The following is an 18,875-nucleotide window of genomic DNA, read 5'->3' as shown; positions in this document are numbered from 1 at the left end:
ATGAGAACTAGGGCTGAAACCTGTATTCGTCACGGAGGCAACCAGGTAGAGGGCAGAGTAGCACAGTAAACTCACTTCAAAAGAACCAAAGACAAACTAAACAGCCCTTTTCAGGGCTACCTTAAAAAAAAAAAGAGAAATGACTTATGTTGTCAATAAAAAGAAAGCAAGAAACGAGAAAAACATAAGTAATTGCAAGTATAGCAAAAGAAGTCCCATCCGACATCAATTTCGCCCAAATTAATGACACTTAACAAAATCCATAACCCATAAGCCCACCGGTAAAGCCCATTCCCTTAAATAAAGTTGTTATTTTATAAAGTTATCATCGAGGAATGTTTTATATTCATGCATGGTATATGCACTTTTCAATCTTTGAAGTAGCCAAACCTCCTCCGTGGACAGAGTGAAAAACGGATACATTTCTTTAAAAGGACATATCTTCAAAAGTTATGAGCCGATTGAAATAATTGTTTTGGTTTATTAAAGCTAACGATTGAAGGTTTCTTTACATACCAAAATATATTTGAACAACTTTTCAGAAATAGGAGAAAAAGAGGGCGCAATGTGGGGCCTCTTTTTTTGGGACACCCTGTAATACAAATTTTATGACAAATTATAAAATTTGATATTTTTCAAATTTTTGATATATAACAGTCCTCGAGTAAATTATATAAATCTAATGATATATTCTTAAAGTGTATGTAGCAGGGAGGAAAAGCCGACGGTCAATTGAAAATTTTGACCTTTCATATTGAAGATATGGATTTTTTCCTAAAAAGACCTAATTTTTTTTTTGGTGTTTTGGGAAAAAAATCCATATCTTCAATCTGAAAAGGTCAAAATTTTCAATTGATCGTCGGCTTTTCATCCCACCTACATACACTTTAAGTATAAATCATCAGATTTATAAAGTTTACTTCAAGTACTGTTAAATATCAAAAATATCAATTTTAATGATTTGCAATAAAATGTGCATTAAATTGCGAATTTCAAAAAATCAAAATTATTTGATATCAGAATGACATTCTTCGTATTCAGAATGCAATTCGATATGTCTGATGTGCTCTAATGTCCCAAAATAAATACTGTCCAAACGTTCCTACCCCAGCCCTTAAAGATGTGGATTTTTTTCCCAAAACACCAAAAAAAATTAAGTCTTCTTCAATATGAAAGGTCAAAATTTTCAATTGATCGTCGGCTTTTCCTCCCAGCTACATACACTTTAAGAATATGTCATTAGATTTATAAAATTTACTTCGAGGACTGTTATATATCAAGAATGTGAAAAATATCAAATTTTAATAATTTGTCATTAAATTTGTATTACATCGTGAATTTCAAAAAATGAAAATTATTTGATATCAGAAAGACATTCTTTGTATTTAGAATGCAATTTGATATGTCTGATGTGCTCTCATGTCCCACAAAAAATACTGCCGAAACGCTCATTCCAGATCCCTTAATCCATTAGGCAAATCAAATTGCATGTCTCAAAGCTTATGAATATTTCTAAATCCCATGCAGAATGTGTTTTTTCCCCGGACTCAAACTCTGTCAAAATATAAAGCTTGAGATACTCGGAACTTTGAAAACTTACATTCGTATTATACATAATATAATGGAATATTTTCATTCTGCCAACAAATGCTTTTAAAACTTATTTTGTCAATATTTTTGGGTATGCTTGTAAAAACAAATTGGAGGAAAAAATATTATACCCAATTTCTCAGAGACTAATGCAACCGCAAAATGAACGTGCACAGCAGCTTTGAGAATGCTATTTTACCGTAGTGGTAAAAGTCTAAAAATTCCCGCCGATTACACGAGCTGATCAAACTATAACTGTAGTTTGAGAGTAGAATTTAGACACACTTGTTCACATAGGCTGAATATGGCCAACCACATTCTGCCTATGACAAATGCATCCCCCTCTCAATCTTGGCTAAATCCTGTATCTATCTTTCCTTAACATCACCCTTCCCCCACCCCCTGGTTACCAGATTTCAATCCCAAACGATCTTACATATTCCGAGTCCCCACTCCCACTTGAAAGAAATCATGGTACCACCACAGGTGCATTTCCTTAATATTTAGACTGCAACATACATCCCAAAACCACTGTAATATATATATGTATATATAGTTATATGTCATGGTTATGATGGCATAGATTTCTTTTTGACATTGGGGTATGGGGTTGGAAAACAATTCTTGTAGTATAGTGAATCCAACATCCTTTGGTGACAGAATAAGTTTATGGTACAAATGCGCATGAAAAATTTTGCCATTTTGAAGCTAAACTGATGAAATATTGTGCAAAAGTGGATTAAATCTGTGCGTAGCGCAGAAAAATTGCACTTTGGGCATCAACATTGGGGGGATGATTGTATGCCAAAAGTTTGGATGGGATTTATCCCCCATCCCCCCGATCTACGCCTATAGTTATGATGGGCTAGTGATGGTCATAAAATTTAATGAAATGCTCCCATGGTGAGGCAAATATTATGGAGCCCTTTCAGGATACCTCTTATGCTCTAGCAATACTGGTATTTTCATCTGGTGCAGGTTTGGCTGCTGCTTCGTCAGATCCCTCTTCAGCAGATTGTTTCCTATTGTAGATAGGAAACTCACAGAAAAACAGGCACTTGACAAAATTAGGTAAAATGGCATAACATGCAGGCACAAACAGGATTAAAGGACTGGTCTGCTTCTTGTATAGACGATACAATTCAGATCTGAAACAAAAGTTGTCAAGGAAAAAATTGGTAAAACAAATGAATCGCTCTTTCCATTAATAACATTATTCGGTTTAAATTGGCAAGAGCGTAATATTTATTCTATATTCTATGTTTATTCTAGTCTATGGCAAGAGAATAGGCTGGACAAAAACCAACAAGTGATTACTTAATCAAGGCACTTTAATTTGTTGAAATTACCATTGCAAATGTATTTATTCACTTTTTTCACAAATTAATCGCTCTTTCCATTAATAATATTTTCCTTACAAGGTGCATCTACTATCAGCATAAAATGTAATGCACAAATCACAATCAAACCACTGTGATTCCACTCAGAAAAAAATTGGCTTAGCATTTTTATTACCCCTCAATTAATAGGTTTGATTATCATAACTGTGACACAATCTGGTCCAACCAGACCGAAGTTGGCAATAATGAAATTCAGACAGAGGCAAAGATAAGGAGTGAAAAAAAGCATAAGAAAATAGCCACATCAATCTTTCCAAGTCCAACTTTGGTCTGAGTGGATTAGATCATGCTTTTCTGACATCTTGCAAATTATTACCAGTTACCATAGGGTATTAAATAAAAGGCACTAAATTTAATGCCCAGGTGACCCATGGGCGCCGCCATACCAAGACCACCAAGTGATCAGCATGATCAGTAGATGTGCTACAATGCTAAGAGATAGGAATTTTTCAGACAAATATCATCAAAACTGCTGAAAATTATATAGGCAAATTAATTATACCTTGGGGGATTCTGTTTTTTTAGTATGTTTTCAAGCACTAAATTTTAAAAGTTTTGATTGACGAAAAAAAAAGTTATTGACGGAAACTCTTACAATAATGCTACAAAGTTGCAAAAAAATGACAAATTTGCTAGAAAATTTGGACATGCATCCCGCGTTTCCAATTGAAATACACAGGAAGACTGCAGTGCCCGTTGTGCCAAAGGTCACTTTTGCAGACATCCTGTCTAGACGCTGTAATGTCAGCGCCCATCTGGTCACATGGGCATTAAATTAAGTGCCTTTATTTATGCCCTAAGACGACTGATTACAGTAACACCAAGTGCTCAGTAAAAAAGAAGTAAACACATAAACTTACTGCCCATGTCTTCTATCAGCCTTGCTTTCTAGAAGCGGTATTCCGCTTCCAAATAAGAGGAGGGTAGTGATGAAGAACGGGGATATAACAACAGTCCATTGACCACCTGTGACTGGTATACCACAAGCCATTATGAAGGCACCATACCACACCATTAGCTCACCAAAGTAGTTAGGATGTCTTGACCATTTCCACAATCCTGAAAAATATGGTGTATACATGATAATGTCCATACGATTAGAAGGTACACATGGGTTGATGGCACCAATTCAACAATATTATAGGCTTAAGGAATCGGATATCGGGTGTGGTGCTGGATAGGGTAGGTGGGGTGAGCATTTTGTTTCCAAAATTAACAATTTTTTCTTCAAATTATTTCTGTTGGCAAAGCTCATCGCATAAGCAGGCGGTCATGAAAGCAGGTGAGACTTGTGTGACAATCAACCATGATGAATTTCATTATTAATACATATTTCTCATATTTGATTTCTTTGTTGAAAATCCAAATACTGTCCTACTTAGCAAGTATGTTCTTTTACACTGCCTGATCACTTCCTTGAAAAAGAACTAGGTTATGCCTGGGTTACAAGACGCTATGCATCTTTTTCGGTGAATGAGGTGCCGATGTGATGATAACATGATTCAGTATCCTAATCAGAACCCTACTTCAGTGTCAAGTTAACAGTGTGAAAGGACCTTAGCGAATACGCTGGCGAAGTGACGTAATAATTGGATTAACTACCATAACAATAGGTGAAAACAATTTTTGATTATACCGTGCTGCACTAGTATGTTCACGTAGTACCTCGGCATTGAACCATATCAAGCTGATCACTCGTATCTGTAAGATAAGTATCTTTAAAGAGAGCAGCATTGTAGTCAATACTATTATTGCAGACATACACAGCTGTTGGGTGCAACCTGTTTGTAGTGCAGTGTGATATATTCAACATTGTTTTCACCTATCACTATTGTAGTTAATCCGATTTATTACATCACTTCACCAGCGATAGTAAAGCTCAGTGTGTTGACCTAACTCACCTGCGTCACAGAATTTGTCTTTGTTATCTGGGTTATTTCTGAAGCTAAATTTCTGTTGATCTGCTACAGCCTCTATGAGCAATCCCAAACAAAATAGAATGACACCAACTATATCAGCAGGTCCAAATGCTGATCCTGTATCATTAATTGGTGCATTAATGAAGATGACAGGTAGACTTACTGAGAACACCCAAATTGCCTACAGGTGAAAATAAAGAGAAATCAAAATCTAGCAAATATATATTTTGCCAAATCTTTTTACACATTACATATAAGCTACATACTTACTAACCATCTAGCATGTATGTTCTGCATAAAGTCCAACGCATGCACTTGATATCACACACATACTAAAATGACAGATGAGGGCCAGCTGGATTTCCTGCCTTAATTCAAGCCCTATCCACCTAGGATTGTGAGCCCCTCACCCCCAACGAAAGACTCCAACATTTGGGTCAAAATAGACTTTCCTAGATGCAGGGGGTGTGCCTGAGAAGCCGACATTTTTGTTGGTTATAGTACAATGTACACTATAAATTCATGCTTGTTCTAATCAAACATTAAAGGGGCATTTCGTGATCCACAGCCTCATCCCCCCACTTTTATCAAAAAAAGTTTGAGATTTTTATATCGCTGGAATACTCTGGCTACATACTGTTTATGTACAAAATATTTCTTGCAGATTAATTCGTTTAGCAAAAATTACAACGCATTGTCTATGGAGCAGTGTAATACACATAATCATGCATAACTCGCAAAACGCAAAAAATCGGAATCAACTGAAATTTTGGGAATAGGCTTTTTTCGTGGATATGTACTGAAAAATGTCATAAAAAGAGGATGCTAGGATCACGAAATACTCCTTTAACATTAACGATTAAAGTTGCCAAAATGTGGGGGAGGGTGGAAATTTGAGATTGTGTCCCCATCTAAAAATGTGCAGTACATTTCCCCCTATTTCTAACGCCTAGTATTTGATGCTCCTGCCACATTGCATTGTGATTTATTGTTTTTCAACAACTAAGAGTAAATATTTGCTAATTACCTCACAGTGTTCAGTGTTTCTGTGAAAATGGTATCTGAATAGAGTAGGGGTGAAAATGTTGTGAGAAATATGCAGTTGAAATGATTATTTCACATTGTAATTGGTTTTATAAATGGTTCCCTCAAATCTTCTATAAAAGGATGTAATCTCATGCCGGTACTTTACATTAAAATGACTCATAAAATCTTATAAATTTCTTTCCTGTTTCAAGTGCACACTAAAACAGTCATTACCTGAAATAGCCAAAATGCAGCAAATTTGAGACAGTTCTCCCTGAGTTCATCAAATCTTTTGTCCTCACCAATCTTCAAGATGCGGATGAATAAGTATCCTGAGAGTCGAATTCCCACAGTGTTACACATACAGTTATTGCAATTTGACCGAGCTCCATACGTCTGTTAAAACAAGAATTCAAACACTAGCATTGAACAAGGCATTGAATTCAAATTTAAAGGAAGTGTCCAGCATCACAACATTATGTCTTATTAGAAAAATAATTATCAAGCACGAATCACATGGTTTTATTTTTAAAACAAACTCATATTAACCATAAAAAGAGCAATCTCTCAATACGCGATGTTCAAAATTCCCCCGCCGAGCAATGACGTCATGGTTATTTGTGCTCATTTGTCGTCAGGCTTCATTGAATTATTGGGACGTCATTGCTCTAGACAATTTTGGCGCGGAAATTTTGATATAAAATTGAATGCTTTGAACCCAATACACAAATTTATTGGTTGAGCTATGAGTTTTAAAATATTGGACGGGACGAAGTCGAGTCCAATATTTTAAAACTCATAGCAAGACCAATCATACATTTTGTATTGGGTGAAAAAAACATCCAATTTTATCATTATTATGTTTTCAGAATCTTTTCTTGGGCAAAACATGACTTTTGGTAAAAAAATGTGAATTTTGGTAACAAAATGATTTTAGGTCAAAAATGTGTTTCTTGGTCAAAAATGTGATTTATAGTCAAAAATGTGATTTTAAAAGTGAGCCTATCCAACACAGTCCAAGTTTTTAGTCCAAGTGTTGATTATATTGGTATTTGGACTCTTCAACTCTGTACAAAGTATAGGAAGGACGATTCTGAGAACATAATAATGGGCCATATAGGTTGTTCAAAGCAAGATTATAGCTATACATGCAACTCAGTACAAATGAACATATGGGGACGTGCCGCAAATATGGGTAACATTTTCGGCCTTTTGGTATATCAATGACCCCTTTTTAAAAGCCTATTTTGGTATATGAATGGGTCCTTTTTTCAAAATTTTCTCAATTTTTTCGGAAAATTTGTAAAAACTAAGACAATATGGGTTAAATTCGGGTAAAAATTTTGACTTTTGGTATATCAATGGGTCCAAATTTCTTGAAAAATTGGTATATTTATGGGTCCACTTTCAAATTCCCTCCCCGGTCAATAACATTTTAATGGGTTCAAAATTCACCCCAAATTTCATGCCTCACGAATCCTTGATAGAGGATTTTATGGCATGTTCATGCCACAAACAAAACAAAAAAAATCGAATGTCTTGCCATGTTCATGGCATGATTTGTATAACAACCAGTAGCAAATTTTGTGAATACCCATGATTTTTTTTTTTTTTTTTCAAAAAAAAGGGGAAGAAATTTTGACACCTGTCAACATTGTTCTCATTGTTTATAAAATGTACAGAAATATTGTGCTCCACTTACCCCGGGGGGTCACTCCCATTGTGGCCTGTGTACACCATCCGCGATAATAACAACGCGTAAAAAGGGCAGTCTTTCGTGGGTACGCACGATACGCGTGTAACGCGTTTAGGTGTAAAAACATGAAATATTGGAAAAAGGGTAGCAAAGTTGCAATTGCTAAAGTACGTGGAAATGAAATTTAGGGTATGAAATTTGATGCAAGGAATAAAATCCCTGTTTAGGGTGTGAAAACACCTGTTTAGGGTATTGTTTTAGCCAAGGGTTGAATTAGTTTAGGGTGCTTTTCAAAAGTTGATAATTTTCCCGATGGTGTACAGGCCACAATGGGAGTGACCCCGGCACTTACCTGAGCAACAAAGAAGGTAACCAATGCAATCACCACAAAATTGCTGCCGCCTGCAAAATCTGTGACTTTGTCAAATTTACATGTGGCAGCTATAAGGAAGAAGAATCCCTGTATTCCTACTGTTATGATGGCACATAAAGCCATATTCTGCTCATCAATTACCCACATGATGAGAGGTGGTCTGCAAAAAAGAAAATCACATGTCAGAATATTAAGAACTTCAGGTATGAGATGGATTTTTTAATGTCAACCAAAAAATACATTTATCCCAGGAATGCCAAGCGTGCGCACAGCGTCATCATCCCTATATCTTTGTGTCAAAAATTGCTGTGATAGTACAGCGAATCCTCTCATTTTTCAAAATCTACGCATGGCGATTTTGTTCAAGATAGGCCAGGCTAAGCATACCATTTACGACATGAGATACCACCGAGTTTCTATTCTACACGTTCAATACACAAACTGGATAAAAAAATTGATAGTGCAGGGTGTCGACACTGTGGTGCGTGTGCAGGGACGCAAAACAGCCATCGAGCCACTTGTTACCATATAGAGGTTATGTTCCCCTTGAGAAATTGTACAATTTTGCAAAATGAAGAGCCAACTGAAACCATTTGGTACATCACATCATTTTTACACTAGTTGCTTTTAAAACAAAATTGGCTAAATTTTAAATGTTACACTGGGCCACCGACTTGATCAGACTTCAAACTCACAATTACACGTACAGGGATTTGCAGGGGATTGCTGTTGAAGTCTGCATTGAGCTGATCTTTAATACCAGTACTGATTTTGGAGATTTTTAGACCTGTGCACCCCTCAGTCTCCACATATTCTGTGTAAAAGTGGAATTTGGAATGTGAGCAAGGGGCCCATTGCTTCCGTGACAGAGGGGGAATTGTGGCCCCCTGAGAAGTTGTAATCTTTTTTCAAATGAAGCCTCAATTGAAGCCATTTGGTGCACCATTTCACACTGATTATTGGTTATAGTACAACAGATCTAAAAATGTGGGTCTTCATTGTAATACACTTGTGCAATGCAGGGCTGTCTGAGGGAGATATGACCCCTCAGAAGTTGGAATTTATCCAAAATGAAGCCCTAATTGAAGCCATTTGGTGCACAATGTTATGGTAGAACATACTTCGAAATGCAGATCTATAATAGACTTGGGTGATGCAGGTTTGTCTGAGGGAGATGCCCCCACCTCCCTGTGTGCTCCCTCAGAAGTTGAATCTGATTTCAATTAAAATGAATCCATTTGGTGCACAACATTTATACACCACATCGCCCTCAAAATGAGAGCAGTGGCGTAGCTGCCGGGGGCACCCTGGCAAAAATCCCTATTTTTGCCCCCCGCCACCCTAGTGCAAGGAAAAAAGAGGAAAAAGGAGGGAGGAGCGAGGAAAAAGAGAAAGGAGAGAGGGAGAGGAGGGGCAGAAAAGATGGGGAATCCATACGATGTGCAATACCATACGATTATTATCAATAAGCCTGGCAAAAGTTGTCTATTTGGGCCCCCCCCCCCAAGCCAGGGAAATTTGGTGGATTTGGGCCCCTGCTGCCCCATACAGGCTTCTCCCCCCTGGAAAAAATCCCAGCTACACTGCTGATTGAGAGTAATAATAGACTTGCATGAGGCAGGGCCGGGGGTGTCTGGGGCTGTGCCCCATAAATACATGTAGTAATTTTATCAAAATAAAGCCCCAATAAAACCATTTGGTGCATATTTTTACACATACTCTATAATGCAGTGCATGGCAATTGAAACAAGAGCACCCTTGTAGCTCAATTGTTATTTGAAATTTGATGTAAATATAATGTTCAGATATATGTATAACCGTTGAATATATCAAATTGGTTTTTTTAAGGGGTACTACACCCCGATAAATTTTTGCATTTTTCTCAAAAAATAATAACACAGTGGCAACAAAAGTTATGTATATTATAGGGGCAAGAAATGCAATTACTATAATGAAATTTCAGTGACCCAAGACAAGCGGTACGTTATTTATGATAAGAAAAGAGGTACCGCTAGGATTTACCTCATTTCCGATCATATATATTGAACCGATTGTCTTGAATCACTGAAATTTCAGTGCAGTAATTGGATTCCTTGCCCCAATAATATACATAACTTTTGTTACCAGTGTGTTATTATTTTTGAGAAAAATGCAAAAATAGTCACAAATTTACCACAGGTGTGTAGTACCCCCTTAATATACTGGTATTTAATTGTGTTTATAACATTTCTTTATTTATTTATGTCAAGAATATTGCTAGTTGGTTTTATAAAAACGAGTTAACTCTCAACATTAACAATAAAACTAAATAATATAGTATTTGGTGCATCTCACATTCTTACCAAGTTCAACAATACGACATGTTTGATATGATCATACAAATGAATTCAAGTATCTTGGTGTTTTATTAGGTCAAAAGTATAGAAAAAGTACACTTTTTTTACAAAAAGGTCCACCTTTTTCAAAATACCCCCCCCCCCCTTATAAATCTTGGTGGGCCTCATTAATCAGCAACTGATTAAACAATTTAAGTTGCGAAAATGTGCAGTAGCGGTGACGGGAATTTTTTTCGGGGATTGGCAGTGACAGGAATTTTTTTCGGGGAGCATAGGGGGAAATGTGAATTTCACGGGCAAAATCATAAATTTTGTGCAAAATTGCCGCAAAAAGTGGACATTTTCGTAATTTTGGGTTTTTCCTGAGGCAATTGGGGGGGGGGGGCAAGAGTTCTGACTGGGGTATTTTCCCCCATGCCCCCAGGTGCTGCCACTGAAATGTGGAGAGTCCCCCTGTTGTCCCACCTTTTTGACACCCTTGTTCACTTTCCATTGTTTGGGGTATGATACTTGAAACACTACTTGAATCTTCCTTTACAGCCATTCATCTGTTCATCATCCATAACCACAACCAATTCAGAAGCACGCGCAGATCATCATGTGTCAAAGGTCACAATGACGTCACATGAAAGGTCACTTCCGGGTCAAAGGTCACCACGGGTCAAAAGTCGTGAGGTGGGCATGGCTAATTCATTAGATAGGCATGGCTAATTAGCATATTTGAATATTCATGAAATTTTTTGGAATAAAAATATATTGAATTATTTTTTTAAATCTTCAATTTTTTCATTCATATTCGATATGCTAATTAGCCACATCCATCTCATGAATATTCAATATGCTAATTAGCCATGCCCATCTTATGAATATGCAAATAGGCTAATTAGCCATGCCCACCTCATGAATGCAAATATGCTAATTAGCCATGCCCACCTCATGAATATGCAAATATTCTAATTAGTCACACCCACCTCATGAATATACAAACTGACTTTTGACCCATGGTGACCTTTGACCCAGAAGTGACCTTTCACATGACCTCATGACCTTTGATCTAGCGTGCAAAAAATGAATCAATCAGGCAGGTTTAATTTTGTTCATATATTTTTCGGGATGGGTCGGGTCTGTATTATTTGGGGAATGCTGGGATCGGGATGGAAAATATCTTGCCCCGCAAGGTATTTATTTATTACCAATTAATTGATTCCATCAAATTCACACATGATTTTCATTTATTTTCCCTAAATACCTCGATCATTATACTTAATATAGCCCGGCTCTTGCCTTTCCAAATCGGATGCACAGAAATGTACAAAATGTAACTTTTAAATTCATTTATTTGATTACCAACGCAGATGAACTTTCATGACAGATTCAGATATATATTTGGAAGTAGTTTTCTTAAAGGAGTATTTCGTGATCCTAGCATCCTCTATTTATGTCATTTTTCATCAGATATCCACGAAAAAAACCTATTCCCAAAATTTTAGTTGCTACCGATTTTATGTTCATGAAGTTATGCATGATTATGTGTATTACACTGCTCCATAGACAATGCGTTGTAATTTCGTTCTGGTGCACCAGAACGAAATTCAAATTTCACGATATCTTTGCTAAACGAATTAATCTGCAAGAAATATTTTGTACATAAACATTATGTAGCCAGAGGTTTCCAGTGATATAAAAATCTCAACTTTTTTGAGAAAAGTGGGGGATGAGGCTGTGGATCACGAAATGCCCCTTTAAAATTATTGTTCATGCAAAGGACTACACCCATCGAATGTGTGTAATCGGCCCTCAGACTGTAGGAACCAATTATAGCAAAGGACACAATATAATCCTATTTTGTTCTGAAGTAAAAATGTATAATGCAACCCGGATTCCATCATGGCCGGACGTGTGTAATTTTTTTTTTTTTACCGAGCCTGCATAAATTCAAAAAAATAGTATGCAGGGGAACAAAAACATTCTAAATTGTACATATAATCTTCGAAGTGGAAAGCCGCATCAGTTGAAACACAGGACATCAAAATTTGACTCAACTGAGATACAAAACCAGCGAAGACAGGAACCAGGTAGTACACAGTATGTGAGTAACAACATGGCGGGCAATACAAAGGATGGACCCGATACCGTGTCCAACGCCGAACTAAAGACTATTATGTTACGCTTAGAGAGCACGCTGAATAAGCGAATGGATAAACTACAGACACAAGTAAACAAACTAAATGAATCTGTTTCAACGAATCAAGAAACGATACGGAACCTAGAAGAAAAGGTTTATACAAGGGACTCAGAACAAACAAATGAGCTACATGTAGCACATGAAACAGTTCCAAATATAGACAAAAAGCTTACAGAACTAAAGCAGGACATTGAGAAAAAAACTCTTACTCAACGAAATCCACGACAGGAAAACTAACCTTCTGTTTTATGGAGCGGAAGAAAATAAGGATAAAACTATTTATGAAGTGGTGAGAGATTTCCTGATCACAGACTTTAATGTACCACAGGCAGATGTATATAGTATCTTTATTGTCAATGCCCATCGCTTGCCCCGTCGAAATTATGGTGGTCAAAGAAAAGGCCCGGATCCCATTATCGTCAGGTTCGGTGCCATTGGAGATAGGGACTGGATCCTGGAACTAGCAAAAAACAGACTATGTACCTGGGCGGAAACCAGTGATGGTATATACTGATCTACCCGCAGAAATGAAGCGAAAGAGAGGAATGTTGGTAGCAGAAGCGAAGAAACTAAGAAGAGAAGGCAGAGTAACAAGAATCAAAGTCATAGGCACAGAAGTCATCATGGAACACAGAGCCAAGGAACAACGACAGGGGCCATGGGTGAAATACTCAGGATGAATATGTAAATCTGCATAAATTGACTGACTTTAGCACTAAAATACATGAAATGTTATAAACTCCAAAATGTGAACGATTTAAATGCAATATATAATATGAACAGTTGAACAGGTCAAATCTAAATATCAAGGAGGTGTGAAAATCCCCCTCATATGTTCTCGTTAACAGTAAAAAGGTGCTTCTCTGATATAAAAAAAAATATCAGTATAAATGAAACAAGTTGCTTTGAGAAATTATTGTATAAAAATGTTTTGTATCACTTATTTGCTTGCTTGCACATTTATGAATAGTATAACATACGGTGGAAATTAATCTGTGACAAAAAGTTTCTGACATGCTTGATGATTTATAAATCTTTGAAGGTGTAAATCTGCATAAATTGACTGACTTTAGCACTAAAATACATGAAAGGTTATAAACTCCAAAATGTGAACGATTTAAATGCAATTATGAACAATTGAACAGATAAAATTTAAATATCAAGGAGGTGTGAAAATCCCCTTATTAAAGTTCTTGTTAACAGTAAAAAAATGCATCTCTGATATTAAAAAAAATATCAGTATAAATGAATCAACAAGTTGCTTTGAGAATTCATGGTATAAAAATGTTTTGTATCATTTATTTGCTTGCTTGCACATTTATGAATAGTAAAACATACAGTGGAAATTAATATGTGTCAAAAAGTTTTTGACATGCTTGATGATTTATAAATCTTTGAAGGTAAAAATCATAATTTTCCCCAAAAATTTATCTTCTTGGTGGGCTCGGTGGTTGGATTTTTTTTCTCTTTCTTGCTTTTTTGTTTTTGCAACTTTCTTTTTTTTCTTCTTTTATATAGTTTTGTGTGTGGTATGTATTATATTTTTCATAAAAAGACAGCTGTGAATCAAGTTATGTATGTTGTAATCAAAAACCAAATGAAGGTTTCTGTTAAACATGTTTACATGGTTAAAGAATATGGATAGTACTATAAATATATGTTCTGTAAACTGTAGAGGATTGAGTGATAAATCTAAGAGAAGAGATGTTTTAAATTATTTAAGGAAAAAGAAATGTTCAATTTATTGCCTTCAGGATGTACACTGGGACCAGAAATGGGAAAATATGATCAGATCAGAATGGGGATATGAATGTTATACAGCAGGTTATAAGACAAATGCCAGGGGTGTGGCAGTGTTAATGAATAACAATTTTGACTTCAAAGTGCGTAATATTCAGCGGGATCAAACAGGTAATTGGATTGTACTTGATATTACGATGATGTCAATGGATATCACGATAGTTTGTCTGTATGGTCCAAATGAGGATAATCCAGATTTTTATAATCGTGTTAAAAATGTTATGGAAAACGTTGGTAACCCACATTGTATTGTATGTGGTGATTTTAACTTAGTCCAGGATCAAAATTTAGATACATTTAATTATTTGAATATTAATAATCCAAAGGCAAAAGAAGCTGTTTTAAAAATAAAAGATTTGAGTCTGTGTGACCCTTGGAGAATTATGAACCCAGATATAAAACGTTTTACCTGGAGAAGAAACAATCCCATAAAACAAGCTAGGCTGGATTTTTTCTTGATTTCTTCTGAAATTTTGAATATAATTGGTCAAACAGACATTCTACCAGGATATAGGACCCATTTTACAAATGCTTCTGGTTGGAAATATCTTGTTTTCTCCTCCGATCTTTAAATGAAGGTTTTAGAATTGGGTCTCTTACTCAAGTTCAAAAAAGGGGTCACGTTAAAATACAGCCAAAAGGAGATAAACCCCGTCAGTTCTTTAAAAACTGGAGGCCTATTTCGCTTCTAAATGTTTCTTATAAATTGGCCTCTGCATGTATTGCAAACCGTATAAAATCGGTTTTGCCATATTTAATTTCAGAAGATCAAACAGGTTTTGTCCCAAATAGATTCATTGGTGAAAGTATTCGCCTTTATTTATGATTTGTCAAGTTATACAGAGGTTAATGAAATTCGGGATGCTTTTACTAATAGATTTTGAAAAAGCTTTTGACACGGTTTCGCATGATTTTATTCTTGAAACTTTAAGGGTATTTAATTTCGGATCAGACATTTGCAGATGGTTTATGGCTTTGTATAAGAACGCATCTTCTTCCGTAATCATGAATGGAAATATATCTAAACCGTTCCAAATTCAGCGCAGTTGTAGACAAGGCGATCCTCTGTCGCCATATATCTTCGCTTTTATGTGCGGAGGTATTATCTACAATGATTAGACAAAATAAGGATATAACAGGAATTTGCATCAATGATATGAATTTTAAAATTGCACAGTATGCAGATGACACTACATTAATTCTTGATGGTACAGAAAAATCACTGAAAGTGCCTTTAAAACATTGCAATCATTTTATGAGATGTCTGGTTTGAAAATTAATATTGATAAAACGGTTGCAGTATGGATTGGGTCTCAGAAATTCAGAAATACTATAATTAGTAAAAATTTAAAAATACAATGGAATTTCAATGGTAGCTTTGAGTTTCTAGGCATTTCTTTTAGTACAAACCTTGCTCAAATGATAAATGATAATTATGATAAAGCACTTCATTTGATACATGTACGAAAACTGTTATCAAGTTGGAAAAAAAGAAATTTAACGGTGTTGGGACGGGTTGTATAGTTGTGAAATCATTGGCTTTGCCAAAAATAAGTTATATTGCTCAAAATGCTACCAAACCCAAGCAAGGAATTTATCAAAACGGTAAATGATGAGATATATAAATATATTTGGAACGGCAAGCCAGATCGAGTGAAAAGAATACAATTTGTGCAAAATTATGAGAATGGTGGAGTAAAGATGCCAAATGTAGAAATGCATATAAATGCTTTGAAGGTAAATTGGATTCGGAGGGTTGCCTGTGGTGATCAAAAATGGGTTAAGCTATTTCGTCTTTGTTTTAATGTAATAAGTGATGATATTTGTTGCCTTGGTATGTATCGTTTTAATGACATGAAAAACATGATAGATAATAAGTTCTGGTATGATACTCTGTTTTCTTGGTCCTCACTTATAAACATTGTAAATAATAATAATCTGGATTTCACCCGTATTGCAAAACAATATTTGTGGTGGAACGATAAAATAAAGATTGGTGGTAAATCAGTTTGTTATGCCCATTGGAAAAAAAGAGGTGTGTTGTTTATAAATGATCTCTTAAATGCAAACAGATCCTTTTTGTCGATTGTCGAATTTACAAAACTTTATAAAGTGAAGACCAATTTCTTAGAATACAATGGTATTATTAGAGCAATTCAGTCAAATTTTAATTACAATGGTACTATAGGCTCCAAACTAGCCTCCCCTTTTCAGCCAGTATAATATGGAACTACTTTTTAAGCAAATCGAAAAAGGTGCAAAATGTTCTATGATATTTCTATTGAATAAAAGATGAAGAATACAATGAGTAAGTCAAAGTGGCAAATGGAATTTGGAATGGAGAAAGAAAAAAAAAAAAAAATATGTACCTTAAATTTCAAATTTTCCACTGATATTAAACTGAGATGGTTTCAATACAGAATTAATCAGAGTATCATAGGCACAAATACATTGTTGTTAAAAATGAACATAAGTGATGATGACTTATGTACTTTTTGTAAGATAAATCCAGAAACAATCAAGCATCTCTTTGTGGATTGCCCTTTTTCTAGAAATTTTTGGGAAGATCTCAAAGACTGGATAAAAGACAAGATCAGTATAGATCTAGCTATGACCCCTCAGTTAATTCTTTTTGGATCTAAATATGATTTAATTCTAACATTGATTTTGACTATTGCAAAATTACATTTGTATAGAGTAAAGATGACCGAGAAACCACCAAACTTAGATGTTTTAAAAGGGAACTTAAATGTTATTATAATGTTTTGAAATACCAAGCAGTATGTAGCCTAAAGTTACAAAAGTTTAATAATGAGTGGCAATCCTGGCAACTATTAATGTTATGATATAATTTTTCATTCCTGTGTATTTTTAATCCATAGTAAAGAAAGTAAAATATGCTCAACATGCTCAATGTGTGGTAGAGGGGTCGGGGTGGGTCGGTGGAGCTCATTGTTGATTGTTTGTTTTTGTTTTCTACTCAATTTGAGTACAAAATAATCAGCAGTTAGTTCTATTCGCTCATTCTGTTGCTCTTTTCCCTTATTTTAGTTGCTTGTTTTTCAATCCTCTTATAACTCTCTTGAAATGACTATGTCACTAATATTAATAAATAAAATGCACGTTAATGTATTTAAAGGGGCATTTCGTGATCCACAGCCTCATCCCCACACTTTTCTCAAAAAAAGTTGAGATTTTTATATCACTGGAAACCTCTGGCTACATAATGTTTATGTACAAAATATTTCTTGCAGATTAATTCGTTTAGCAAAGATATCGTGAAATTTGAATTTCGCTCTGGTGCACCAGAACGAAATTACAACGTATTGTCTATGGAGCAGTGTAATACACATAATCATGCATAACTCGCAAACGCAAAATCGGAATCAACTGAAATTTTGGGAATATGCTTTTTTCGTGGATATGTACTGAAAAATGTCATAAAAAGAGGATGCTAGGATCACGAAATACTCCTTTAAGGTCACTGATTAAGTGACAGTACTATGTATTAAGAAACCTTTAATAAAGACAGCTGTCTACAAAAAAGAAGAAAAAAAAAAAAATGTATAATATTAGTAGGATTAAATTCTGATAAATTGTTTAAGGGGGTACTACACCCCTGCCCAATTTTGTGCCTATTTTTGCATTTGTCTCAAAAATTATAGTGCATTGGTGACAAGTAAGATGTGTATATTATAGGGGCAAGGACTACAACCACTGCACTGGAAATTTTATTTCAGCACAAAAACAGTTGTGGAGTTACAGTCAAAAATGAGGGAAAACCAATATTTGATCAATAAGTCAATAACTACTTGCCTTTAGGTGCTGAATTTTCAGTGCAGTAGTTCTTCTTCTTCTTCTTCCTTATAAGTGCCTCCCTCATATGTATGAGTATTATCGCACTGCGTACAGACAAGTTAAGCAAGCTGTACTTATTTTTTACTCTGGAACCTAGAGTAGATGAGTGTATTTTGAAGTACAGTCAACATGACCGGATGATCCCTGCTCTTTTCGAATAGCCTGTGACGTTCTTTAACGTGCACACTACATTAATGTGAGAAAATATACATGTACACGGGACCGACAGCTTAAAGTGCCCTCCAAGCACTAAGCAAGTAGAGTGAAGTGTCTTGCTCAAGGACACAAAGAGCCGGACCTGGGATTCGAACCCTTGACCCTTGGGTTCACAGTCCTATGCCTTAACCACTAGGCCACGCTCTCCTCACATGTAGTTGTAGTCCTTGCCCCTATAATATACATATCTTATTTGTCACCAATGCGCTATAATTTTTGAGAAAAATGCAAAAATAGGCACAAAATTGGCCAGGGGTGTAGTACCCCTTAAGCTTACCAATACCAGTCTGCCAGTGCCAGCCAATACTGTAAATTGAATCTGCCAGCAATACTGTGAAATTGAAGTCTGCAAAACTGCAAACACGTCTACGAGAGAAATACTCTGTGATGCTTTCTGGTTTCATATGAGAAGATAACTGACAACATTTTCCTGCCTTACATAAATTGAACAAAAAGGTCGATTGCATAACGTGTTT

General features: G+C 35.6%; 1 protein-coding gene across 1 annotated transcript; it reads right to left on the bottom strand.

The window, feature by feature from the left end:
* Nucleotides 1-957: 957 nt before the first annotated feature.
* Nucleotides 958-18,867, bottom strand: LOC140153055 (uncharacterized). Its single transcript, XM_072175658.1, is given in 8 exon segments — nt 958-2,738; nt 3,851-4,049; nt 4,892-5,090; nt 6,170-6,282; nt 6,285-6,315; nt 6,317-6,331; nt 7,984-8,164; nt 18,677-18,867. Coding segments are annotated over 7 exon segments (933 nt in total). The 5' UTR covers nt 8,152-8,164; nt 18,677-18,867; the 3' UTR covers nt 958-2,530.
* Between the last annotated feature and the right edge of the window lie 8 nt (nt 18,868-18,875).

Source organism: Amphiura filiformis, chromosome 5 (assembly GCF_039555335.1).
Source record: "Amphiura filiformis chromosome 5, Afil_fr2py, whole genome shotgun sequence".
NCBI classification, from domain to species: domain Eukaryota; kingdom Metazoa; phylum Echinodermata; class Ophiuroidea; order Amphilepidida; family Amphiuridae; genus Amphiura; species Amphiura filiformis.
This window is presented reverse-complemented; position numbering and strand designations above follow the sequence as displayed.